This window comes from Poromitra crassiceps (assembly GCF_964638095.1).
Source record: "Poromitra crassiceps genome assembly, chromosome: 1".
NCBI lineage: Eukaryota > Metazoa > Chordata > Actinopteri > Beryciformes > Melamphaidae > Poromitra > Poromitra crassiceps.
Genome location: NC_139623.1, coordinates 7724268 through 7751556, shown reverse-complemented (window position 1 = coordinate 7751556; position 27289 = coordinate 7724268). Strand labels below are relative to the sequence as shown.

The 27289-nt window shown below is 44.1% G+C and overlaps 1 protein-coding gene across 7 annotated transcripts in view; it reads right to left on the bottom strand.

Annotated features, from left to right (window-relative positions):
• Window positions 1–27289, bottom strand: part of LOC310785701 (uncharacterized protein) — a 55052-nt gene that overhangs the window by 5103 nt on the left and 22660 nt on the right. For 3 of the 7 annotated variants that reach the window (XM_083646836.1, XM_083646839.1, XM_083646840.1), the window contains exons 2-27: window positions 25693–27086; window positions 24281–24589; window positions 23408–23512; window positions 23201–23319; window positions 22103–22321; window positions 21129–21216; window positions 20059–20211; window positions 19681–19778; window positions 19037–19215; window positions 18739–18855; window positions 17739–17948; window positions 17455–17565; window positions 16358–17224; window positions 16000–16245; window positions 15657–15881; window positions 15322–15549; window positions 14976–15209; window positions 14626–14868; window positions 14229–14402; window positions 13744–13980; window positions 13305–13475; window positions 11750–11971; window positions 11184–11381; window positions 10289–10485; window positions 7961–8029; window positions 4647–4826 (exon numbers count right to left, since the gene is read on the bottom strand). In XM_083646836.1, the coding sequence (XP_083502962.1) occupies window positions 4647–4826; window positions 7961–8029; window positions 10289–10485; window positions 11184–11381; window positions 11750–11971; window positions 13305–13475; window positions 13744–13980; window positions 14229–14402; window positions 14626–14868; window positions 14976–15209; window positions 15322–15549; window positions 15657–15881; window positions 16000–16245; window positions 16358–17224; window positions 17455–17565; window positions 17739–17948; window positions 18739–18855; window positions 19037–19215; window positions 19681–19778; window positions 20059–20211; window positions 21129–21216; window positions 22103–22321; window positions 23201–23319; window positions 23408–23512; window positions 24281–24589; window positions 25693–27078 (6585 nt within the window). In that variant the 5' untranslated portion in view covers window positions 27079–27086. Of the gene's footprint in view, window positions 1–931; window positions 1043–4646; window positions 4827–7960; window positions 8030–10288; window positions 10486–11183; window positions 11382–11749; window positions 11972–13304; window positions 13476–13743; window positions 13981–14228; window positions 14403–14625; window positions 14869–14975; window positions 15210–15321; window positions 15550–15656; window positions 15882–15999; window positions 16246–16357; window positions 17225–17454; window positions 17566–17738; window positions 17949–18738; window positions 18856–19036; window positions 19216–19680; window positions 19779–20058; window positions 20212–21128; window positions 21217–22102; window positions 22322–23200; window positions 23320–23407; window positions 23513–24280; window positions 24590–24699; window positions 24712–25692; window positions 27087–27289 lie in introns of those variants that run through there. The other 4 variants (XM_083646841.1, XM_083646842.1, XM_083646837.1 and 1 more) reach the window with 4 other exon arrangements.

Sequence of the window (27289 nt, the reverse complement as noted above, 5' to 3'; positions counted from 1 at the left end):
CCATGCATATGTGGCAGAGAATTATTATTTTTTGGTGTTTTCAAGAGGGGGGGGGGATTGCAAACGTATTGTGCCATTTACACCACCCAGTAGTTCTTTCATTAATACATAGTAAAGATCGCTTCAATGAAACATGTGAAATGTAAATAATAATATCCAGGCTCCATGAAACATGTGAAATCGAAATAACAATATCCAGGCTCCATGAAGGGAACAAACAATGATGTACTGTATATGGAATGCCTTTTATTCTTTTGGTCAAAACTGATTGTCAAAAAGTAATGCAACAGGACTCTTACAATTACTACATAATGCCTTGCCAAATACTGGTGATGGACAAAGAGGTTAATATGTATTAAGCTGCCTCAAGGTCAAAATACTATGTACTGTGACAAAGAATGTGAAGTCTTTGATTGCTGTTTTCATGTGCTGAATTCATGTGGTTTCAGTGTCACATATATAAAAAAAAAAACATGAGTGTCATAATCAGATAATCCTACTAAGACAATGTCCTAAGACAACGGATGGCATAAATGTACCTTGGAATGTGTATAGAAAACAGGCTGTAGGTAATATAGACAGACTGGAAAAATGTTCAAGATAAAAACCATGTGTGAAGAAATATTGGTAGATGTATCAACGAATAGTCCAACAGACATCACAGAAAATGCCAAAGAGAAAAGTGGTTTCATTGTGATTTCCCAGGACTGTTTCTGGCTGGAGAAACCAAGGGCATTTTGCAGTGAAAAGCAAAGCAAGTGAAAGTCTAGTTCCACAGAGGGCAGGAGGAGAAAAAAACAAAAACACGGGCGGCTTCTCAAGTAGAGCAGAGGAGGATGAGAAAGGAAGGATGTGACAGTGATGTGTCGCAGAGGAAGGAGAGGAGGAGAGGAAGCTTAGAGGTTTGATGGTTAGATGACTGGGGGCGGTCTCCGCTGCTCACACTCACACCTGTGTGGGACGTCCGCAGGCTCAGGACGGCCGCTCAGCTGCGTTTGGAGTAGAAGTCTAGGAGGGGGCCGCGCGGGAGGCGGGTGACAAACTGAGGGGGGGAGGGGGAGGAGGGAAGAGAGATGAGAAGGAGGAATTTTGACCGGGAGAGGACTGACGCTGTCAAAGCCTGAGTTGGCCAACAACACATTTCTAAAAGTCTTGGTCAGATTTCAGTAGTATGGCAGAAGCCTTAAGGCCCACACGCACAGGGAGCCAATCTTGACGCTCGTCGTTTGACGCGCGTCGAGATCTTCCCCTATAGCGCACTGCAAGCGTCAGATCTGAAATGTAGACACCACAGAATGACAGAACCATCACTATTTGGGGGAAATGGCCACTAATTTATATGTAATCGGGCACAATTGAATTGACCGATTAAAAAAAGTTGTTATAGTTTTGAGCCCCTGTCATAAGCCTCTCAACCTCTCTAAACATGAACTGCGGATTATAACCGTAGAATCAGGTCCGACTATCTGCCGCAGTTACCCTGCTAGACATGACTCAATAAATGCTAAACATGGGGAGAAGCTCCGGCGCGGTTTGGAGCACAGTGCTGCTGCCTGGCTACTGCAGAGGAAAGGTAGGCTACAAAATAGGCTACAATTCTCTCCTCTGGATCAAATTATATGTTTTGAATGAATTTATTCCTAGTATTATTCTCAGAGATCAACTTTGCAGCGGGAAATGTAGCCTATTTTGTTCGGCACGTCATTCTGGGCAAGCTTAAGATAGAGGCTGTTGGATCATCCTACCTGTCTGCCGTGCAGAGGGAGAGAGAAAAGGCAGCACTGCAGGGGGAAATGACGCAATTCTGTCCAAACTTATTCTAATCTAATCTCATCATGACATCCAGGGATAGGCTATGTTTTTCTAGCCAATGTGTTTAGAACATTATTCTCACGTTGAGTCTTGCTAGTGTAGCATATTTAGCCTGCTGTATTTAAACTGCCGTGGGATTTGAGGAGCACTTATCAAGACAGAGACGAGACGAGGATGGAAGTGGGCAGAGAGGGAGGGGGGAGCAGAGCACTTTGGTCGCTGCTGGAACCTCATTTGACGCTCCAAAATCGAAACAGGTTGGGAGTACCGGGCGTCAAGGCAGTTTGCTCTTGGTGCGTGTTCGGCCGTTTAAAACAATGGGTGGGCTTCCAAACGCTGGGATCTGACGCTCCCTGTGCGTTTGGGCCTTTAGTGCAGGGCTATTCAACCACGGATTAAATACATACATAAGTGCCTGGGTAGCGAGCAGACGGCGGTATTTGACAATTTAGCAGCTAAATCATAGATTATTGAAAGATATTCCATATTCCAGACTGAAATGCTATAGCTAACAGAAGTGGAGTATTGGCCAGAATGACATGAACATTTGGACACTTATTCAGCGGGTATCTTGCATGTTGCGTTCAGATGCACTGTACTTTTTTTTTTTTTTTTCGTTTTTTTTTTTTGTTGCAATTCCATCGCGGGCCAAACAGGGGGCGCCCGCGGGCCGCAAGTTGACTATCACTGATTAGAACACGGCTCTCTCGAATACTCGATTCTGATTGGTCAATCAACAATATTCACCGGTCATTATTTCTCGACAACCGACCGCTGCTCTGCCACACCTGGATTAATCAGTTGGTAAGAGCATTTTGTCCGCAGACGCTACTAATTAGGCCAACCAGTTGCAGCTGTGGTGTCTTGTGTGCCAATTACGAATGAAACCGCTTTGTGTTGAAAACGCTATTAAAAAATCTATTTGAATAATTATTTTTGTCAGATTATTGAATGATTTAGTTGTAGGCCGTGTTCTAAGCGGGATAATGTATACTGAGCCGGTGATTACTGGAAATAATGACCTTCAGGTGAATATTAAGCCCTCCGCTGCGCGTCGGGCTAAATCATTCACCTGTCGGTCATTATTTCCACAGTAATCACCGGCTCAGTATACATTATCCCTTACATATACAGTAATGGGATTATGGGATTTATAGCTCGGGGAACGGTCCGGCCCCCGGCCCCTTAGGTTTCTGACAATGTGGCCCCCTGAACAATTTAGTTGCCCTGCCTTACTAGCACATGCATTTTAACATGCATTCTCCCCCCCCCCCCTGCAACCCTTGGTATATCCACTTCACACTTCCGGCTTCAAAAAAGGCAGAATGGCATGTACACATGTACCTTAACAAGGGGTGCATTTTGTTTCCCCACAGTTTTCAAATTGGAAATATTGGAGTCAGTACAGCCAGCATGATTTTGGTTTCATGCCAGTCATATTCACTTTTCACTTCACTCTAAGAGTCGAACGCTTAAGCAGTATAACAAATTGGTTGCTAAATGATTTGAGCTCAAACAGTGACACTTTGTGTCCATACCGCTCAGCAAGATACACTTGACCAGTGTCAAATAGTTGATCAGTGATGGCTCAAATCAAACAGGATGTACTCGATTGTACTTGATTTCAGTTTAAGTACTTGATTTCAGTTGAACTCTGGTGCCTTGATGATAGGAGTGTAAAAACACGGGGTCGTGATTCTGGTCTAGCCATTGAAAAGTTGTCATGTAATCATTACAACATTAACACGAGTAAGGATATAATTATACTTGAATGAGAATTGTTGTAGAATCCTGTGATAACTACATGTGTTAGTGTTAATATAGGAAGAGCAGTGTACAGAGCTGACTGAGATGGTTGTGATCTCTGTGGGCTTGGAGAAGGCGAGCAGCTTATGAGTAAAAGCAGCAGGGAAAGAGAGTCCACAAAGGAAAGAGCGTGGAAGGGAGGAGGGAAGAAAACAATGAGCAGGGAGAGGAGAGGAAGACTGGTGAAATCCACACTCTGCTCAGTGTGAGAACGTGCAAAAGGTCAGGAGAGTGGTCTTCACTGGGTCATGCAGTAACCTTTCCACATCAGGTCTGTTGGTCATGCAATGCATGTAAGGCACAAGTCTGGGCTCAGAGGCATCTTGTATGTCTAAGATGAACCAACTGGGTGCAGACTCAGAGTGTGGAGAGCCTGTTCAAGTCACCTCATCCAAATCACTCTCCAAAGTGAAAAGACAGACACTATTCAACAAGTCCAAGTCCAACTGCATTCTTCATACGCATGCATGTGTTGCAACCACATGCCCTTACCTTGAAGAGGTCTGCACATGCATACAAAATCTCATGTGCACAAAATAACAAAGCACCAAGAATGACAACTGGAAGAGTCTGATCCCCTCTCAAATCAGATTAATTTCTTCAATTTGCATCTTCATCATTGAAAGAATCAGATGTTTTGGGATGTTATAAAACGGTCCTCAAGTTTCAACATGACATAGGATTTCAAATCTTGCTCAAACATGAGACTTCTTCAGTCCTGTCACAAATCCATTGCTCACACTGCAATGCCACATAAACCAAGTGCAGTGTTGGTTTCCAAACCAAACCAATCATCTAAGCAGATGTACAGTATAGGCAAAATGTAAAACACAAGAGGAGATGAGGTTACAAAAAATTCATTTCAACTAAGTCAGCTCAGGAATGTGTACACTTCATGGGCTATTTGGATTTTTATTTTTTAATTCCAATTCAATTGAATCTGTTGCACAGTTTAATCCATTTTCTTGATCTGATTTAGGATGAAGATATAGGGATTTGGTGTCAAGTAGCTAGTGTGGGACACTTACCCCATCTGCACTGGGCGGAGGCTGACCATTGATACCCTGGGTGCGGAATGGAGAGTGTGTGGACAGGCGCTTGTCCCACGCACTGGGCTTGGTCTCTGGAACGGCTTCCATAAAGTTCCTCTTCAGCTCACTGATACTGGCGTGATGCTTGAGCAGATCCTCCTGAGGCTTATCAAACTCCTATACAGAGGAAGAGAGAGAGAGAGAGGAGAGAGAGAGAGAGAGAGTTGGGGGTAGGGTGCAGGGGAGGTCGGGGCGCCCAGTAATTTGAGCAAGGAGACATACAGATAGATAGTGGTGTTTGGATGGAGACATACAGACACATACAGATAGATAGTGGTGGTTTGGATGGGGACATACAGAGACATACAGATAGTGGTGGTTTAGATGGGGACATACAGATAGTGGTGGTTTAGATGGGGACATACAGATAGATAGTGGTGGTTTAGATGGGGACATACAGAGACATACAGATAGATAGTGGTGGTTTAGATGGGGACATACAGAGACATACAGATAGATAGTGGTGGTTTAGATGGGGACATACAGATAGATAGTGGTGGTTTAGATGGGGACATACAGAGGCATACAGATAGATAGTGGTGGTTTAGATGGGGACATACAGATAGATAGTGGTGGTTTAGATGGGGACATACAGAGACATACAGATAGATAGTGGTGGTTTAGATGGGGACATACAGAGGCATACAGATAGATAGTGGTGGTTTAGATGGGGACATACAGATAGATAGTGGTGGTTTGGATGGGGACATACAGAGACATACAGATAGATAGTGGTGGTTTAGATGGGGACATACAGAGACATACAGATAGATAGTGGTGGTTTGGATTAGGACATACAGATAGATAGTGGTGGTTTAGATGGGGACATACAGAGACATACAGATAGATAGTGGTGGTTTGGATGGGGACATACGGAGACATACAGATAGATAGTGGTGGTTTGGATGGGGACATACAGAGACATACAGATATATAGTGGTGGTTTAGATGGGGACATACAGAGACATACAGATAGATAGTGGTGGTTTAGATGGGGACATACAGATAGATAGTGGTGGTTTAGATGGGGACATACAGAGACATACAGATAGATAGTGGTGGTTTAGATGGGGACATACAGAGACATACAGATAGATAGTGGTGGTTTGGATTAGGACATACAGAGACATACAGATAGATAGTGGTGGTTTAGATGGGGACATACAGAGGCATACAGATAGTGGTGGTTTGGATTAGGACATACAGAGGCATACAGATAGATAGTGGTGGTTTGGATGGGGACATACAGAGACATACAGATAGATAGTGGTGGTTTGGATGGGGAGGGAAGTTTAAGGAATAAGGAGATGTTTGTGGTTGGGAGAGGGAGAGTTAACAAATAGAAGAGAATAATGAAAGGTGAGATAAAAGGGGGGAAAACATGTCAGATCATGGAGCTTTTCTGTTACGATTATAAACTTTGTGTTGATTTATAGCTGATTAAATAAGTTATTTAATCAAAGCAGAAGCAGGGTTACGTGGTGCTTTTCTAGGCCTCTGAAAAGTGATGTTATTTAGAATGGGCCAGAGCTCAATTGTTCTGGATAGATTTGGGATTGATCAAACCATAGTTTCTGGATAGATTATCATACTGTAATTTCTCAATAAATGATCAGAAAAGCAAATTGGCAAATTAACTCTGTTGTATGTTGAGTCATGAGACCACACACAGATTCATGAGGAGTCAATGCGATGATTTCCAAAAGTTGATTGTTACAAATGATATGGAGTGCTGGATGGGTAGGGTCTATTACAGTATTACACAGCAACGTGTTAATGGTTGTATTTGATATCATTAGGCCAGCATTAAAAAACATGTTGAAAACCAGGCTGCAAATCAAACAGCAGAGAGGAGATGTTAGCAGACGATGCCGGCCCAGTATGGATGAAGACCTTTCTGCTTCGATGGGAATGACAAAAGCAACAGCAGCAGCACTGATGTCTTTGGCAACACTTAATACCAAGTTGTTCTTTGTGGACTTAACTTGCTTAATAGGTAGAGCATGGTATTTACACACAGACTGAAATGCACGTGCTCCACGTTATGCTGGATAGAACTGTAGCTGCTTAAATAACCGATGAAATAATCAACTTACTATAGAAAGAGCAACTTAATGCTAAGTGTTTTATCAAAATGTCATTCATTTCATACATGACAGCAAAGATGTATGACTGACTGGGCAGAATTGTTTACATCGGCATTCCGGAAAAAGCAAAAATGTGGCACAAGGAAGCTCAGCACGCCAAAAGTGAATCAGAAAAGAGGAAAAAGGAGCTTCTTGGATACTTATAGACAGATTTTAATTAGGAAGTAAAGTACATGTCTACTGCAATAGTTTAAACAAACAATGTACATCTTCAAGAATAGACAAAATGCAACTCGTTTCAAGAGTGGAAAACGAGTTGCATTTTGTGCCCCTGTCTATTCTTGAAGATGTACATTGTTTGTTTAAACTATTGCAGTAGACATGTACTTTACTTCCTAATTAAAATCTGTCTTAGAATCCAAGAAGCTCCTTTTTTCTCTTTTCTGTTACACTGACATTCCTACAGTAAAAAGTTTTACTTTGTAGAACTGCAGAGAAAGTTGAATGCACTTTAATGCAGTACAGCCAAGTAAGACAATGAGACGGAATGGCGCTGGAGAGGGCAGAGCTAAAAGCAGGAACAGGAGAATACTGATGATCTGGAAAAAATGAAATCATTGATTTATGAATGAATGAATCGAGCCGTTTGTGAATTCTGAGTAGGAAGGGAAAAATACCTGGAAAACTCAGCTGAGATAAACACTTTGGCTTAACAGCCACATAACTGGGCTGATCATTAGGGATACTTTTATAGAGGAGGTACAGTATTCTCAGGTTTGTGTATATCTGTGCAAGTACAGTACAGGGAGCCTGATCCTAATCAAATATTTATTTGTAATAAGCCCAAAAGCACTCTCCTGACAAGTGAATGAGTTAGTAGTCTAGGGAAAATAAACTAATTGCAACAGAATTACAAAAATGATTTCTGTTGCAATTAGTTTAAGGTTGGGTGATTTTTTTTCTCACAGATTCCCTAGACTATAGAGTTATATATTGCCACACAACAAGAAAGTCATCATCCAAATAATCTACACAGTCAATCAAGTATGCTGATGCAAAAAGTGTGAATCATGCCACATGCAAGCGTGTTAATGAACAGCAGCCAGTGAGGCAAAGAGCAAGAAAATACAGCTAGAGACTGACATCTCCAGAAGGGATACAAACCTCCAACATTAAAAGGCTATGTCTGATATAAATTGAGTCACCCTCTTTTCCAATTTTCTTAGCTCTTTTCTGTGAAAAATGAAAGAACAAAAAAAGTGTGGGTTTGTTTGAGTTTCCTTGTGTGAGTAAAGCACCACACAGTGGACATGCACTGCTACTCTGTGCACTGAAGTGCTAATACAGTTAGACAACAGGAGTGGAGAAGAGTCATGCAATAGAGTTTGGTGCCAAGTGACCAGAGATGAGCCATAACCCCACGTACGCTAACCAAGCAGGGAACCTGGGGCTCTAGAAGATTTCTATTTTTAAAAAGAGGAAGAAAGAAGAGCTACTAGCGTGACAGAAACGTAGTAAAACTGTAGTTATCATGCCCCATTTTACTACGATGCATCTAATCCATCATCATGCATGTGCATTCCTGGGTTTACTACACTACAACAGCAAGCAATGAGAAGACATGAATGCCCTGTAAACTTAATACTTTTCTAATTTGCTTCTAACACAAAACAACAGCTACAGTTATAGACTGCTCACACAGTCTATCCATTCTCACATTTTGTACCCATTATAATCATATATCTGGGTGGAAACTGCTGTGGATGTCATTAAAGACGGTATGGGAGTGCACCATGAGGAGAGGGTCAGATTAGTCTGTTGGAACTTGGATGAGAGGCTCCGGTGTTATCAGAATGGGAGTGGAGAGATGACTATGGAAACACGCCTGAAATACCAGACGAAGAATCTGACCTTGCGCATTCGCACCGCTTCCGTGCTCGTCTCCTCAGACTGGTGTTTGCCCCAGGGAGGAGAGAGAAGCACATGTCAGCTTCAACATTCACAGCTTAGCCATAGTGGAAAGCAGTGCACTGAGGGGCGACATGCATGAGGCCAGTGTCTGACACCAACCTGAAGCTTAATGTCCCCATTGACGGTGGCGGTCAGCGTCGAGGCTACTTCGCTCTGGTCCCTCCCCACTGCTGGCTACAGCAGCAAGTTCACACTCAGGCACAGAGAGAGAGATCTCTGCTCTGTACTTCAGCTTCGTCTTTTATTATTCAAGATGTGTGTGAAGTGTTTACATTCAAAGAGTCTTCATTAACGATAATCAAAATACTCCTATGATCAGTAAGAGGACGCATGAATTAAGTGACAATTATATATTGCACTGGCACCAGGCAACAGGCATGTCTACACATATAATCAGTGTTGGGCAAGTTACTTTCAAAATGTAATATACTACATATTACTAGTTACTTTCATTTAAAAGTAATAAGTTACTTTACAATATTACCGTCTGTGTAGAGTAACTCGTTAATTATTACACTACTTTTGCATTACTTTCACCAGAACAACAGCAGCAGCAGAATGACATCGCCGCCCCGGAACCATCCCGAAAAATAATTTCAACCGCCTTGAAGTCAGTGTAAACAATCCAAAATTCTAAATGTTATTCTTTTCCTTTGTTATTGTCATCTATAGTGGTTATTTGTATAAAAACACACAGTTTGATTAGGAAATTATTGTATCTTTTTTGTGCTTTGATTTAATAAAATGTAACTCAATTTGTAACTTGAGTTAAGGAGCGTTCACACCGAGATATTTATTTTTCGCTCTGTCGCTCAAGTCAACCCTTTGGAATCGCTCTGTCGCTCTGTTTAAATCGCTCATCAACAGGCACACGAAATGACGGACATGTGGGGGATATAACGTTACGCAATGTCATGCTGTTTGTCCACTACGAGCCACCGTCATTGTTTACAAGCTAAGCCTATCAGCGTGCTCCTAATGCGAGCTGCATACCGGTAGTACAGACTTCACTTCATGTCAGCTGTCAGCCTGTCAATGCGGTTTGTTGCCACACAATAAACCAGCGGTTTGTTCCAAGCCAGAGTGATCCTTGACTCGCTCTCACACGGCAGCCAATCAGCATTGAACAGCGAGCGACTGATGCCAGCGTATTTTCGCTCGAGTTGGAATATTTCATCTTGAGCGACGAGCGTATTTTCGCTCTGTCGCTCTGTCTCTGCCGCTCGGACGCCCAGCGATTATTCTCCCAGGTGAATATACGCTCAATCGCTCGTTTGCATTGACTTTGTATGTAAACTCGACGCCAGCAACAAACTTTAATAGGTCGGTGTGAACGCCCCTTTACTTGACAAAGTAACTGGCATAATATTACTGAAATCATGTAATATGTTACTTTTGTAATGAGTTACGCCCAACACTGCATATGAAGCTACCCTTTTCTCGAACTCTAATTTTACACTTTTATTGAAATTATGTGACAAAAAAAGTACATTTCAGATAGCGATTCGAGAGCTTCAATACCTTGACCACAACCTCCGTTTTGGAGGGCTCCACTGCTTCTATAGTGACCTCTAGCTTCCTCTCCTCCTGGCGGCTGGTCTTGAGAGGAGTGGAGGTCTGGGGCTGCTCCAGGGCCATGGGGATCCCTGCCTCTGCCAGGGCAGCCTGGGAGAACACGGGCGCGCTGACCGGGCGGGTGCCCCTGTGTGTTCCCACCACTGGACAAAACAGATCAAATGCAAGTGTGAATGAAAGGCAGGGTACTTTAGCACAGTCGGTGGGGTGATATAGTAGTATGCACATTTGAGACCACTCACAAAAGCATAAATGCAAAACAGCCACACCATACTTACAGTCAGTCTCAAGCCTAGATGTGATCATGTAAGTGCGCCGACTGCAGGAATATACTCTACCTTCATTGGTTAGTTCCTTCGACTGCAGGAATATACTCTACCTTCATTGGTTAGTTCCTTCGACTGCAGGAATATACTCTACCTTCATTGGTTAGTTCCTTCTGATCTAAAATGAGCAGCGCGCCCAAAACTCGAGGTGAGTCGGAAGTGAATATCCACAATGTGGAATGAGAGCAAAAGCGTGGTTATTTTTTTTCTTGCTACCATCCAGTGATGGAACGCAAAGGCAGATGTTGTTAGGCTGGGTTGAGATGTTGAAATGTTGAGATAAAGAAAGCGTCATTTCTTCAGTATGCAAAAGCATGATACGAGATCCATGAACAATGCTGAACATGCACTCACATCTCCGGACACATCCTCTTCTAAAGAGAAGTCAGGGCATAGCACAATAAGGTGGCACAGTTTTGCCTTGATGTTAGTATGGTTTCCAAGCCAAAAAAAGCATGGCCATGTATGAGCTTGTTCATCTGAAAGGAAAGACAAACCAGAACAGACGAAAATACCTGACTCCTTGAGGTCAACATCGAGCAGAACAAACCAATCGTCGTCTCTATGTGTTGGTGGACGTCTCTCCTCCAGGATCCTCTTCTCAAACAGTGGTCTCCTCTCTGCAACAACAATCCTTGATTTGGCCTGAATGGGTGGAACTTTGACTGCAGGTCTTACTTCTGTGTAGAATTGGATGTGCTCATGGATGGTAACTAAGAGAAATACACAACCATTCTCAGGTGATAGGGTTAGGGTTAGGGTTCGATGCAAATAAATCTTTGTACAAAATGTTAAGAGCACCTGCTCTTCCAGTGACGACTGACCAGTTGAATTTAAATATCTGATAAAAGACAGAAAGCTGTCGAGCCTCAAGTGCAAATCAATATTAGGAGGGTAGGTATCTGTTATATAATAATTTAACATTGAAAATCACACTCATGATATTGAAAGGTGAATATTTGCTGTGTGTTATTCCAATTGATGTATTCTGGCATTCATAAATAAGCCACATATATCCAATGATCAAGATCATTCTAGGACAATAATCATGGTGGATTGAATCTTAGGATGCTGATGGTACCTGATTTCTTAGGGACCACATCCAGGAAAATAAACCAATCATCTTCCACCTCTCTCAGTGGCTGAGGTGGGCTCTGCTGTAGGCTCATTTTCTGTTGCCACGTCTCCTCCACTATAGCAACTCTCTGCTGGGTTCTCTGTTGCCACGTCTCCTCCACTAGAGCAACTCTCTGCTGGGCTGTAAACTCTCTAGAGGGTCTTACCTCAGGATACATGTGGACACCTTCAGCCACCGAGGCAGAGCACACACAAAGACAAAACAAACAAACTTATAAACAACCTTTGTCATTCACTGAAATGCAATACGTTGTTATCTGATAGCTAAAAACCAATCATCTCTTTCCACTTTCTCTATCAGACAGTGTTTTCTCCATTATGATCACTTACTGATGTCTCTCATCACCATCACCTTCATCTGCTGCCTAGTTTGCTTATGAATTTCTGTATCTGTTCAATAGCCTCTCAGCTACTGGTAGCTCCGAAACAACCACACTGTATCTGTTCAATAGCCTCTCAGCTACTGGTAGCGCTGAAACAACCAAACTGCAACCATAAAGCTCATAATAGACCATATTGGTTTCTGAATATTTGACCAGGCCAAATTGTAACAACCTACAACTATCTCTAACAATCCCATTGAATCAAACAAAAGAACTTCAGCTAGAATAAAATCCTACAGCATTCTTGAAAGGCACTTTTATGTTCTCTTTTATGTTGAAACAAAGGTGTTTACACATACAAAAACTGCACATATACAAAAACTGGAATCACGATTAGATTAGTACCACTGATCATAATACAGACATATGGCAAATATCAGCACCATGTTATGTCAGTCACTACATTTACATGCACACAATATTCCAGTTAAAATGACAATATTCAGACTAAATGAATAATCCACTAATATTCCCGTTTACATGCAGCCGTAGCTCGCCCCCCCCCCCCGTCACGCGAGGGAGGGGGGAGAGAGAGACATGCAGGTAGGCAGAGTTTTTCTGTTGAGAATAAACAGAGCAGCGCTATTCTTACCAGCATCACTCGGTCCATTTCAGGAGCTTGCTGCTGGAAAGTTTGGCGTTGGGATATTTGCACATCCAAGTCTTTCATAAAAAGTAGTAGCCTACGTTATTACCTCGCAGGCTCACAAGCATTGTGGACTTCCGTGAGCACCACTCTATCTCTGTCTTTAAATCAGTGTTTCTCATCTCCTCCAGATCAGAAATGCAGGCTTTTCTTTCCGCATGCCAGAGATGATGGATTATATGATTATATCGCCTCTTCTAGTGCTTTCTAGCACACATCAGCTGACCGCAAACAGGCAACATGCGTAAAAACCCTGATTGAGACGCATATTCCGAATGCAGAATAATACTGGAATAACCAACGTCTTAATCGGAAAATGCAACTGGAATATGCTGTTTACATGACCCTTATCAAATTCAGAATATTGCCATTTTCCGAATAATAGTGGAATATTGTGTGCATGTAAACATAATTCATTGACTCAAAATAGAGATAAAGGAATACATACAGTACATAAAACAGTGGAATACCTGGTACTTTAGCAGCAACATCTAGTAGCACAAACCAGTCATCATCCACCTCTCTTGGTTGTGTTGGGTTAATCTCCACTAACATCACAGGTGGTTCCACATCTTCCACTAGGAACTTTTGTTTTGGCTCAATGGTTGCCACCACATCCTGAATACGCTCTGCCAATGCAGCTGACACAGAAGAATATGGGTCATTTTAAAAGGTGATGCAACCTCAACATTGGAAGAAACGGAAAACTGATGTAAGAATGTATTACTGATGAGCCAACTTAAGTTAACTTAACTTTCAACTTAAAAGCAAACCAAAAAGCACCAGACTGTTCAGGACAGTTTGTTTGCTAGCCAAGTGTCTCACTATTGTCTCACAAGCAGCTTTTGAGCAGGGGGAGAGGTGTGTTTACAGGGGAGCGTCAAGAGACCCTTTGGTAAGGAAACGTACCTCGTGGTATGACAACAGGCTTTTCACCGATGATGTCGAACACGGCAAACCAATCATCTCCTCCTTCTCTTTCTGACGGCGCTGCCGTTTGGACCGGTTTCATTTCAGACAGACTTGTCTCATCTTGCCCACCGTCTCCACCAATTATCACCTTCTTCCATGTTCTAGTCTCTGTGGTCATCACGTCGTCAACCACAAAGGTCTTGCTCACATCCTGAATAAGCTCAACAGGAGCAACTGGGGCACACACACACACACACACACACACACACACACACACACACACACAGAGAGAGAGAGTGTGTGTGTGTGTCAAATGAACTGAGGGATGCTATACATATCCTTGAAACAAATGTTAAGCTTGACAAGAAAAGCTGGTTAAAAGTTGAGCCAATATAGCAATGGACATCTAAGTGTGACAAAAGATGACCCATTTCAGGGTAAATGATAGTGACAGGGCATGCAACTGATGCCATGAGATATACCTGGAGGTACGACTACTGCCTTCTGACGCGTAGCCTCAAACAAGACAAAGCAGTCATCATCTCTCTCAGGCATTGGCTGGGAAGGCTGTGGTCTCATCTGCTCCAGTGCTTTCTGCTCTATGCTTCTCACTTCAATGACAGGTCGGAGGACATATGGATCAACTCGGCTTGGTGCTGCCAGAGAAAACGCAAGAACACCATTCATACTTCAGCCAGAGCGTCAAGTGCCACAGAAGCAATACATTTTGATTGGGCCAACAACAGATGCCCGCTTCGGTTAGTTTACTTATATATATTTACATATATACACTTACATATATTTCTATTTTAACTTTTGTTTATTTTTGGTGTGATACGATGGGGGAAAGGAGAGGACGTTTTTAGATAGAGTAAGCACCTGGAGGTGAATAGGACACGTCTCTGGGAACAACATCCAGCAGCACAAACCAGTCATCATCTCTCTCCATCACTGGCTGGGATGTTTTCTGCTCTGGAATAAGCTGCTTGAGACGCCTCGTGTCCTCTCTCTGCACCGTGATCTCTTCGACTGTTCCCTCCTTCCTGGACTCTACTGTTACCACTTCAACCACAGTAGAGATGCTTTCTTCTGGATAAACCTGAACATACTGGCCCCTGGTGACTAATGACAGAGACAGAGTCCTAAGACACGAGAGCCAAAACAGGTGCCAAGTAATTGTGTGTTTCTGCTAGAACTGAGAAGCAACACTGGGTGGAATTCAGCAATACCTGGTGGCACAAATGAGGTCTTTCTAGGGGAAACATCCAGTAGCACAAACCAGTCATCTTCTATCTCTCGCACAGGCTGAGGCGGTGCCATTTCTCGCTTGGGACTCAATTCTTGTGTCATCTGTGTGGCTTCTACTACAACCTCCATTCTTTTCTCTCTCACTTTGATTGTTGTCATTTCAACCAGACTGACGCCCTCTTCTCGACGCACTTGAACACGCTCCACAACAGCAACTAACACAAAAGAGATGAAAATCCTCACGACATTAGAAACTATAGAGGTGCTTTAAGAATATGAGCATCGGGTCAGCTGCTTAGGATTTGGTGGAGCTGTGAAGCAGGATACCTGGTGGCACATAAGATGTTTCTCTGGGAACAACGTCCAACAGCACAAACCAGTCGTCATCTCTCTCTCTCACTGGTTGTGGTGGGATTTCTTGTAAATATCTCGGTTCCTCTCCTCTTTTGATCTTTATCTGTTGAACTATGACTTCCCCTCTCTCCTCATCTGCTGTAATGTCCACCTCAGAGGCGGAAATGTCTGCATCCATCTGGCCACGTTCCTTCAAGGCAACTGATAGAAATAAAGTCAACAGAATCTTTGAACACACGTGGCAACAGAAACTGGCAAGCATGTACAAGGCTGAAAAGCAGCATGAGGGATTTGAGCAGTAGGCCTACCTGGTGGCACAGCAGATCTTTCTCTGGGAACAACGTCCAACAGCACAAACCAGTCATCGACTCTCTCTCTCACTGGCTGTTGTGGGACTTCTTGTAAGTATCTCGTTTCCTCTTCTCTTCTCTTTATCTCCTCAACTCTGACTTCCCTTCTCTCCTCGTCTGCTGTCATGTCAACCTCAGGGGAAAAAATCTCTGCATCCATCTGGCCACGTTCCTTCAAGGTAACTGATAGAAATAAAAGTCAAGAAAAACAGAATCTTTGAACACAAACGGCAACACAAAAGGGCCAGAATAGCAGCAAGCAGGTACAGTGCAGGACAGCAGGGATTCACTACAGCAGTACCTGGTGGCACGTAAGAGGTTTCCCTGGGAACAACATCCAGCAACACAAACCAGTCATCAACTCTCTCTGCGACGCTCTGTGGTGGTGGTGGTGGGACCTCTGCTACACGTCTTCCTTTCCCTTGGCTTATATTGATCTCTTGCACTCTGACGTCCCAGCTTTTCTCCACCACTGTTGTTGTCATTTCAATCTTTGAGGTGAATTGTTCTCCTGCCTCCATCTCAGCACGTTCCACCACAGCAGCAACTGATATGACGAGAGTGAAGAAACACTGGAGGAAACATGAAGTACTAACACAGCTGACAAAAGCAGCATTGGGAAGAGGGAACAGAAAGCTGACTGCAGAGGCATACTGTACCTGCTGGTATGAACACAGCCTCAGATGGAGAGCAGTCAAAGAGTATGAACCAGACATCATGGTGATCCTCAGCCTGATGCCCCTGTAGAACTTCTCTCTCAGTTCTCTCCTCCAGTAACTCTGTCTTACGCCATATCTGCTCTTTCTCTAACCTCTCCTCTGATATCAGAGCAGGTTGTACCTGCACCTCTTCCATATCTTCCTGTCGCTGCCATCTCTCCTCTACAATAGTGACTCTCTTCTTACTCCTGCTCTCCACCCTTTGGACCACGACAGAGGCGGCGCCGGTGGCATCTAAAGAGCCGGACTTCAACTTCTCCTCGACCTCCTCTCGCCATTCCTTTTCTATCTGCCGTAGCCTCTCTCTCAGTCCGTCGTCTTTCAGACTCTCACTGATCACTTCTTTCTTATTCTCCTCCTCTTTCCCCTCTTCAGGCAACAAGCCTTTTAAAAACACCTGCTTTATTTGCTCTTCTAATTCATCCACTTCGCCCTCCTCCTGTACCTGCACCTGCTTCACCGATCTTCTCACCACTGTCTCTACTATATTTCTGCTTTGTTGTTTCATCCCTTCCTCCGAGAAGTCTCCCACCTCCTGACTTAACTTGACAATCTCCCCTTTCCCCAGTTCCCCCTCTATTGCTTCCTGGAGTCTCTCGGCCAGCTCGTCCACTTCCTGGAGCCTCCCCTCTAGAGCCCTCACTTCCCTCAGCCTCTCTTCCAAAGCCTCTGCCTCTCTCAGCTTGTCTACCAAGGTCACAGTTCCCTGTAGGCTCTCAATCATCTCTGCGTCGCTCTGTTCCCTCTCTGCCACTCTCTCGCCTTGCTCATCCGTCTGTTGGCGCTGGAGCTGAGCTGGGGAAGAGACTGAGAGAGTAGAAAGTACTGAGTGGAGTCAAACTAAACTGAGTAGAGCGCAACTAAAACAGGTAACATATTGTAAGCTGTTTCAAGTGCTTTCTTATTACCTGCAACTAAAACATGTAACATATTGTAAGCGGTTTCAAGTGCTTTCTTACTACTGTAGCCGTATTCATCACAACACAAGATGATTTCACGTCACAGATATATTCCAAGTCTCGCAAAAAGAAACTCACGTGGAGGTGTGGTGACGGTTTGGTCAAGGTGCTGGAACCAATCATCTCGCTGTTTCACGACTGGCTTCAATAGCCTGTCCGCAGAGCTCATTTCTGCAGAGCTGAGCTTAGCTGACAACATCAGAGAAACAAATGTGTAAGTCTTTCACACCAGATCAGCATACACAGCGAATATAAACGGCAAACAGCGGAACACACAGAGTACAATAGCTCCTACTATACATAATAAGCACAGGTCTAATTCTTTGGAGGAGAATGCAGCATGAGTGTAGTGAGCAAAATACCTGTTTTTTTCACAGAATCAAATGATGGGACAAAGGGAAGAGGAGGATCACGGTGGACCAGGACAAACCAATCATCTTCTTGATCATCAGATGCCCGTCCCTGCCACCGCTGACTGACAGACTGGGTGAAGGTACGAGAGACAGTCTGGCCAGGCTCAGTGTCCTGCCAGGAGACTGAGCCTGTCTGAAGAAACTGTCCCTCCCCTCTGGCTGTGGAAAGATGACCCAGGTGATGACTGTTATGTCAGGGTTCTGCTGGAGAGATGAAGTCAACACTTCGCAGTGCTTTCGGCGTGGTTCTGACCACGCCAGATGCCAAGCAATTGTACCGGACGATTTCACCAGACCACTCTTGAGTCCAGTAAAGCTGAGGTTAGCAACAAAGCTGAAGGAAAGATGGCGCTTTGATCTACGCCGTCTCTTTAGCACACACACCAAATCCTTCAGAACGAGGAAGATGAGAAGGGCAAAATGTGCCTATTGATCTTTTCTTTGACGGTTCAAAGGTTGTTTATCCGAGGTTTCGTGGCAGCCATCGGAACAGTCATGAGTGAGCGAGTGCGAAGCGTAGTAGTGAGTAGCTACAAGCATAGCAACTGAAACCCACACATGAAGCAGCAACTTCTTCAAATGCAAGATTGGAAAGATTGGAGTCAAGATTGGAAATTCACATCTGTGTATATATATGCATGATGTGTAAATAAATTCCATGTCTCCAAAGTGACCCTGGGATCATGCCAGGGAATGTACTGTACATGGTGGGTGTCATCATCCACGCTTCAGATTAGTTCGCTGGTCTGATAAGTGACCATCTGTGCTGCAGTTGAACGCCAATCTCCTCGAGCATTATGGGTATGAAAGCAAATGAACCTGAGTCGACGGTTATGTTTAATCCGCAGTGAAGCAAATAAATGCAATAAGGCTGTTAACAAGCCAGAAGAAAATGCAGGCGGTAAGTATGACAAAAAGCGCCAACGGGGCTCCACACATTTCCTGGTACCTGACAGTTCAGAAGACGAAGAAGGTTTGTCAGATTGCAGCATCAGGAACCAATCATCCACCTCAGACCTGTTTAAGACTGAGAGTTGTTCCAGGAGCTGGAGAGTATCATAGCCAGCTGCAAGAGCGTGACAAGTTAGAGATGATCTGGAGACCCTGTGCATTTACTTAAAAGACGAATTAACCACCACCAACACACACATAGCACATCACACACACTTAACCACCACCAACACACACATAGCACATCACACACACTTAACCACCACCAACACACATAGCACATCACACACACTTACGCATACTTCCGTCTAGGGTACGGGACAGCCGCTTGCTGGCCGAGCGTGTGAATCGCGGTGCTGGGCGGTCGATCATGGAGCTTGCCTGGCGGGTCTGGGCTTGGGTGCGCCCGCTGTACCGGAACTTAGAGCCCAGGGCGAGGAAACGACGCGAAGAGGGCGGTTCTATTGTTGAAACCCTGCGACACACACACGCACACATGCACACGCACACACACACACACACACAAATTAAATGTCCGACCATCAGGGATTTAATCAATTTAAAAGAAAACACTGTCTACTGGGAATTGGGGTGTTCAGAGACAATCTCATCAAAGCGGTAGGCCCACATATCAGGAGTTCAAGTTGGTCTTGTAAATTCCACTCAGGTCTGCGTGTGACACACTGTCACAAGTCAGGCCAATGTCATGTTAACAAGGTTAGCGACAACTTTGACCCCTGACTTATTGTGTATAAAAAGAACTCCGGGTTTAATTCAGTTCAGGGCCACGGGCATGTGGCTTTTCCTCCGTGGTTAAACTGCCATGTAGACAATAGAATGACTCTAAGCAGCTAAGCTGCAGAAACCAATGAGCCAATTATCTAGGGGGGATGAGGGATCTGTTGCCAGGCAGGGAAGCGTAAGAGTGACCTGTCCTCACCTGAAGAAGGTATGGTGTTCAACAGAAACCTTCCACAGCTTCTTAGAGGCTTTGTAGTTGGGCAGTTTGAAGCCGATTGTGCTCTCATACTGCTCTTGCTGTAGGTGCAGAAAATCATAGAAAGTGTCATTGTATTCACAATTCAAATTTTGAAAAACTTTTGGCATGGAAATATTGTCATATCCAACCTGTTGATGACATCATCTAGAAAGTATGCTCTATCATTCAAATGAATTGCAGTTTCTATTCTACAGTCTGAATTGAATGAACAAAAAGTGGATTAACTCTCCAGCCCGACTGACTGAGCAATAAGACAAGATCAACAGGATCATTCAAAGACAGTACAGACGGAACAGAAAATGTCATTTTTAGATTTACCTCTGATGGTCGGATCTTGATGAAGAAGCTGCTGCGTTTGTAAGAGATCTTGAGCACTTTGGGCCATGGGAAACGGTTGATCCTCAACTTGTCCTTGTAAACCATCAGACCACCAGAGCAAACCCCCAGCATAATGTCCACACCCTCCAGATCCTGCGTGCACACACACAAAAAAGCATTGCACACCATTTCTCTGATAATTTTCACTTCCAGGAGACAGTCACTAGGAGGCAGATTTTCCCCACATTTTGAGGCCATGGATTTTCAAATTCCATTAATCTCTCCTTGTTTACTGAACAGGGGCTGACATCAATTTTCTAATTAAGATCTGAATGCTTCTGATGTTATAGAAGCTTGCCGTTGCCAAATCACCAATGTATCATGTAATGTCAAACACACACTTAGGTACTCCCTGAATTACTATGATCCCTTCGCTGATGGCATTTCAGAATTTGCATAGAAGACTTGCACCCACAGTTAACCAGTGTTGGGCAAGTTACTTTCAAAATGTAATATACTACATATTACTAGTTACTTTCATTTGAAAGTAATACATTACTTTACAATATTACTGTCTGTGTAGATTAACTCATTACTTATTACACTACTTTTGCATTACTTTCATCAAAACAACAGCAGCAGCAGAATGACATCGCTGTCCCGGAAGCATCCCAAAAAATTATTTCAACTGTCTTGAAGTCAGTGTAAACAATGCAAAATTCTAAATGTTATTCTTTTCCTTTGTTATTGTCATCTATAGTGGTTATTTGCATAAAAACACACAGTTTGATTAGGAAATGATTGTATCTTTATTTAAATATGTGCTTTGATCAAAAAAAAAGACTCAATTTGTAACTTGAGTTACTTGACAAAGTAACTGGTATAATATTACTGACATTCTATAAGTAATAAGTTATATTACTGAGTTACTGATAAAAGTAATATATTACATGTAATATGTTACTTTTGTAATGAGTTACCCCCAACACTGCAGTTAACCCACACAGTATAGGTTACATAATGCACACAAAGCCCTACCTTAGCTTCATGTAGGCCTACTCCCTACATACCTTAGCTTCATGTAGGTCCACTCCATACATAGCGAGTTTCTTGGCATTTTCCAGAAACAACATATCTGCTTGGGCCGGACTCATTGACCTGGACACATGAAGATAAGAAGGGAAAGAAAGAGTGTTAACATCAGATTTGTTTTATGATCAAGATCATTTGAAGGGCTTTAAAAAAGAGATAATCCCATCATCTCAAGCAGTTTTACAAAAACCCAAACATGTAGAGACCCTTCACAATTTGGATCTTCTGAATGGTGCTTAATCAAACCTGAAGAATCTGACCCTGTTCTTATTAAAGCTGTGTTCACACCGAGATATTTATTTGTCTCTCTGTCGCTCGATTCAACCCTTTGGAATCGCTCTGTCGCTGTGTTTAAATCGCTCGTCAACAGGCACAAGAATTGACGGACATCTGGGGGCTATAACGTTACGCAATGTCATGATGTTTGTCCACTACGAGCCACCGTAGATGTTTACAAGCTAAGCCTATCAGCGTGCTCCTAACGTGAGCTCTATACCGGTAGTACAGACTTCACTTCATGTCAGCTGTCAGCCTGTCAATCAGCTGTCAATGCGGTTTGTTGCCACACAATAAACCGGCGGTTTGTTCCAAGCCAGTGTGATCCTTGACTCACTCTCACACGGCAGCCAATCGGCGTTGAACAGCGATCGACTGATTCAAGAGAAATTTCGCTCGAGTTGGGATATTTCATCTCGGGCGACGAGCGAATTTTCGCCCTATCGCTCTGTCTCTGTCGCTCGGACGCCCAGCGATTTTTCTCCCGGGCGAATATACGCTCAATCGCTCGTTTGCATTGACTTTGTATGTAAACTCGATGCCAGCGAAAAACTTTAATAGGTCCGTGTGAACACACCTTAAGCCTCTCAAGCAGAGACCGCCATGAACTATTTGCGACCATGCAACATAGCGTTACTTAAAGCACATGGTCCCTGCCCACTCCCCAGGGCTTTACCTGTATGTGCGGTGCAGCTCCATCACCTTGTCCTCCAGCTCTTTGCTCTGTCCGGGGGCCAGGCTCAGCTCCTTCACGTAGTCCTCTCCGTGGACCTCCGGGTCGTACTCTCCCAGCTCCGACTGGGCCGCGTAGGAGCCTAGCAGGGACAGTGTGACGAAGGAGCAGGGCAGGACGCTGCGCATGATGTCCTTCCTCAGCTGGAGACACAGATAGTACCTGCAGGGAGGAGGGAGGAGAAAGAGGTCCACTTCAAAAAACGGTTCTTCATCAATAGCTGTGTTTCCATTACAGTTTTTCGCAAAATAATTGCGATATTTCTACAACTTCGACAATGTACAATTGCGACTTGTAGGCGTTTCCATTGAAGTTGCGTTTGAGTGATTCCCCGTTGCAGCAGCTGCCACAGTGATTACGCACGGGGATCTGCCCCATATCCCGTCCCCTGCATGCTCAAATCCAACCAATGGTCAATGCAAATCACCACATGAAGTTACAACGCATATAAACGAGCCTGATTATCAATTCAAAAGAAAATGAGTGTCAACATATTGCTGGCTGCAGTGAATGCAGTGAGCGCGAGAGGCAGAGGAAAAAAGGTAGCCTACAACTGCGCGCACACAGACACCATGTCACCATGGACCGTTTCTGTCATTAAACATGATCTATTTTCCCCAGCTCCGCTTTTGCACAACACTTGTCTTTCTGCTAGGTAGCGTTGCTTAAAAGTTTTCCACTTGCTGCGGAGGTTTTGCCACGGCGTATCGAACCCTTTCTCCCTCATTTCCTTTCATTTTCCAAAGGAGAAGATGGGTCACATGACATGCAAATGCGAAAAATGCGTTTCCATTACACTTTTGCGATAAACTGCTATATCGACACGTCTGAAAAACCACCTCATGAGAGCGCAAAAACCTTTTGCGATATTTGGGAGGTTTTTCGAAATTTACGTGTTTCCATTACCCAATTTCTATTGCGATATTTAGATTTTGCGCATTTCTGATGGTAATGGAAACACGACTTATGATGATAAGACAAGGTGTGCTTGAGTATTCAGCAACAAGAGGAGCATCCGCTGTAGTGACAGAAGACACTGACCTTGTGAGGTCTTCAGTGAGCTGCGCTGGATCAGGTGGGTAGAACTTGACGTCGAATGTAAACTCATAGTCGGCACCTGGAACCTGTTTCCGGATCTCTTTGGTGGAGTCCAGCCATGTCTGTGAAGCACAAACGTGGGTTGAAAATTCAATCTCAAAATCAGTGTGGCAAAACTACTTTGTGTGTCATGTAAAACCTGTAGTCTACCTTGCTGTTTGGGGTTGTCCAGTTGGCCAGGCTAAAGTAATCTTTCTCCATCAGGTTGAGGTGGTCACACACCTTTGTAAACAGTTCCTGGCCTTTAGCATGTTTCTGAATGAGACAGAGACAGAGAGAGACAAAGAGCTTGTTCAGTCCTCATCATAGCAGATCTGAGATGAACTAGGATATAGCCATTACACAAACAGAAGAGAAAGATGAACTAGGATATAGCCATTACACAAACAGAAGAGAAAGACGAACTAGGATATAGCCATTACACAAACAGAAGAGAAAGATGAACTAGGTAATAGCCATTACACAAACAGAAGAGAAAGATGAACTAGTAACACAAACAGAAGAGAAAGATGAACTAGGTAATAGCCATTACACAAACAGAAGAGAAAGATGAACTAGGATATAGCCATTACACAAACAGAAGAGAAAGATGAACTAGGATATAGCCATTACACAAACAGAAGAGAAAGATGAACTAGGTAATAGCCATTACACAAACAGAAGAGAAAGATGAACTAGGATATAGCCATTACACAAACAGAAGAGAAAGATGAACTAGGATATAGCCATTACACAAACAGAAGAGAAAGATGAACTAGGATATAGCCATTACACAAACAGAAGAGAAAGATGAACTAGGTAATAGCCATTACACAAACAGAAGAGAAAGATGAACTAGTAACACAAACAGAAGAGAAAGATGAACTAGTAACACAAACAGAAGAGAAAGATGAACTAGGAAATAGCCATTACACAAACAGAAGAGAAAGATGAACTAGTAACACAAACAGAAGAGAAAGATGAACTAGGATATAGCCATTACACAAACAGAAGAGAAAGGAACAGAATTGTGAAGTGTCTTACATCAAGCTCGCACTCAAACTGAGCCTGGTCCAGTAAGATGACTTTGCACTGCATGCTTTTCTGTCGTTTGGAGGCTTTCTCCTCTTCTGCTTTCTTCTCGGTCTCCTTTTCTTTTTTAGGCTTCTCTGTTTTTGCCTCCACCTTTGTCTTCTCCTTTGTCTTCTCCTTTGTCTTGTCTTTTGTCTTGTCTTTTGTCTTGGCTCCTTCCTCCTGTTGGACTTGTCCCTCCTCTTTTATCTCCGTGTCCTCCTGCCCCTCTTCCACCGCGGGCTCCGGCTTGATCTCAGCTTCTTCCTTCTCTTGAGCTGGCTAGGTGAGTGAAGACAAGACATTTAAAAAGCATGTGAAGTCAATGACAAAGACGCAGGACTTACTTCATTTGATGACATGCATTATCCTGAATACGCATCGATAAATACCATTTTACTAACAGCAAATGTGTTGCATGTAGGCTACTGCTGTTCAGAAGGACTCTCGATCTTTCAGTTCAGACCAGCATAGATTTTCTTTTTACCAAGCGTTCACATCTGAAAAGCATAGGCTAGTTACTTTCTCTGAGCAAGCAGCCAGCAAAATAAAATCATCAGAAGAAAAACAAAACAAAACCACAGACCCGATCAGCACCACTAAAGCAGATCCAAGCAGCCTTGTGTTCCTCTAGTACAGTACAATCTGCAGTGTGAACCCTTTGCAACGCAGTGCCCTGTTTTTGGCTGCATCTCTGGGTCAAATGACCATCGGTCTCTGCCAAAAAATGAGAACAGTGCTTCCCATTTTTCTCCAGTGTCCCAGCCTTTGCCTGTTTGGCAGTTTACTCCTTTGCTCATGTGAGAATTTATAAGTGTGTTTGCCCTAGCCTCATGTCTCAAAGCCATAGAATTATGAGAATCTCAAGGCGCCGACAGGGTTCTGCGCACCCTCGACTTGGAGCCTTGCCGCCGACTAGCGGCGACAGCGAGACTGTGCATACTCCAACGTTAACTCGGCGCGTTGGCTGCCGTACACGTCCAAAGCGTTATCGTGTCGTTTACCAAGAACTTGCAATCATGTCGGTGGGGGGACATTTTATTGTCCCTCCATTTCAAAACTCATTCCGTTGAGCCTGCAGAAGGCTTTGCTAGATGAGGGACAAGCACTGTTAAATGAGGAAATGGCATTTCCTCATTCACATCTGAATGAGGAAATGGCATTTCCTCATTCCTCACAACAAGGAGTTGACGCCGCGGAGTCACATTTTCGAGGAGCTGCACGCCCCCCTCCGCCGGCGATTTCGCGTGAGCATAATTTGCGCTTAAGTGTGTTTGCCCTAGCCTCATGTCTCAAAGCCATATGACTTATAGAATGAAATCTGTGCTGTATTCAAACACACGTGTGATTGGGTCTGTAGGTTTGTTCACACGTCACACACTCACCTGAGTCTCTGCACTGCTTAGCGAGTGCTGATCAGGAGCATGTTCAGTCTCCAGCTCTGCTTTCAGCTCAGGCTCTGGAGCAGCGATGGGTGCCTTCACCTTCACCTGCTCCTCCCCGGGCCCCTTCACCTCCTTCTTTCCTTTATTCTTGCCTTTGTCTTTTTTCTTGCCCTTCTCCTCTTCCTGCTTCTCCTCTTTCACTTCTACCTTTTCCTCTTTCTCCTCCTCCTCCTTATCAGTCTCTTGCTTTTTTGTTGCCTCTTCTTTCACCTTCTCATCTTTTTTCGCCTCTTTCGGAGTCTCCACTTTCTCTTTCTTCTTTGATTTCTCTGCCTCTCTCGCCTTCTCCTCTTCTCTCTTCTTTGCTTTCTCTTCCTCTCTTTCCTTCTCCTCCTCTCTCTTCTTTGCTTTCTCTTCCTCTCTTTCCTTCTCCTCCTCTCTCTTCTTTTTTGCTTTCTCTTCCTCTCTCGCCTTCTCCTCCTCTCTCTTCTTCTTTGCTTTCTCTTCCTCTCTCTTTTTTGCCTTCTCCTCTTCCTCCGCTTTCCTCCTTGCTTTTTCCTCTTCCTTCTTCTTTGCCTTTTCCTCTCTTTCTTTTTTCTTTGACACCTTCTTGTCAACCTTTTCCTCTTCTTTACTCTCTTTTGTTGCTTCTGGCTTCTTGTCTTTCACTTCAGCTGTCTTCTTCTGACCCCCGTCTTTTGTCTCAACTTTTTCCTCCCCCTTTTCTCCCGTCTGTTGTGCCTTCACCTCCTCTTTCTTCTTCTCCTCCTTTTCCTCTCCTTTTTTGTCCTCTTTCTTTTTCACCCTCTCCTCATCCTTTTCCTCTGCTTTCTTCTTCGCTTCTTTCTTTTTCTTCTTGCTGCCTTTCTTCTCCACTTTTTCGTCCTCTTTTTTCTTCTCTTTTGGCCCCACTTTCTCCTCCTCGCTCTTCTTCGATTCTTTCACCTCAACCTTTTCTTCCTCTGCTTTCTCCTCTTTGTCCTTCTTCACCTCCTCCACTTTTTTCTCCTCTTCCTTGTGTAGCGTTTCCTCTTGGTCCTCCTTCTCCTCCCTGGCTTTCTCTGGCTCAAACCCCTCTCCCTCTGAACACTGTGAGCGCCGCTTGAGGAAGTTGGAGAAGAGGCGCGACAGGCCTTTGCCTGCAGAGGTCCGGGTACGAGGCTTCAGATGCTCCTCCTCGGGGGAGGTAGCACCGCCGTCGGCAGGCCCAGGCTTGGAGGTCTGTTCCTGGGCCTTTTTGCTCAACTGCGCCCCCTCCTGCTCGGATGGCACCGCCGCAGTCTGGTTCTCCTTGTTCTCCGGTTCGGGCTCGGGCTCGGCTCCTCTGGCTTCCTTTTGCTTGCCCTCGGTGTCTGCCTCGCTCACCGCACTCGCCTCTGTTGTCATGGTAGCCACTGGGAAGGAGAACAGAAGAAGGGAGTCAGAGGTGGAGGGAAAGGTCACTGTGCTGTACAGCGTGTGACAGTGCAGAGCACAGCTATACTTGGAACACAACAAACAAGATTAGGAGCAGTCATTAGCCTCGTCTAGGAAGTGTTACGTTTCTCTTTGATCTTGAAGACCACAGAGTCAATCCAACACAGTAGGGATACACAAT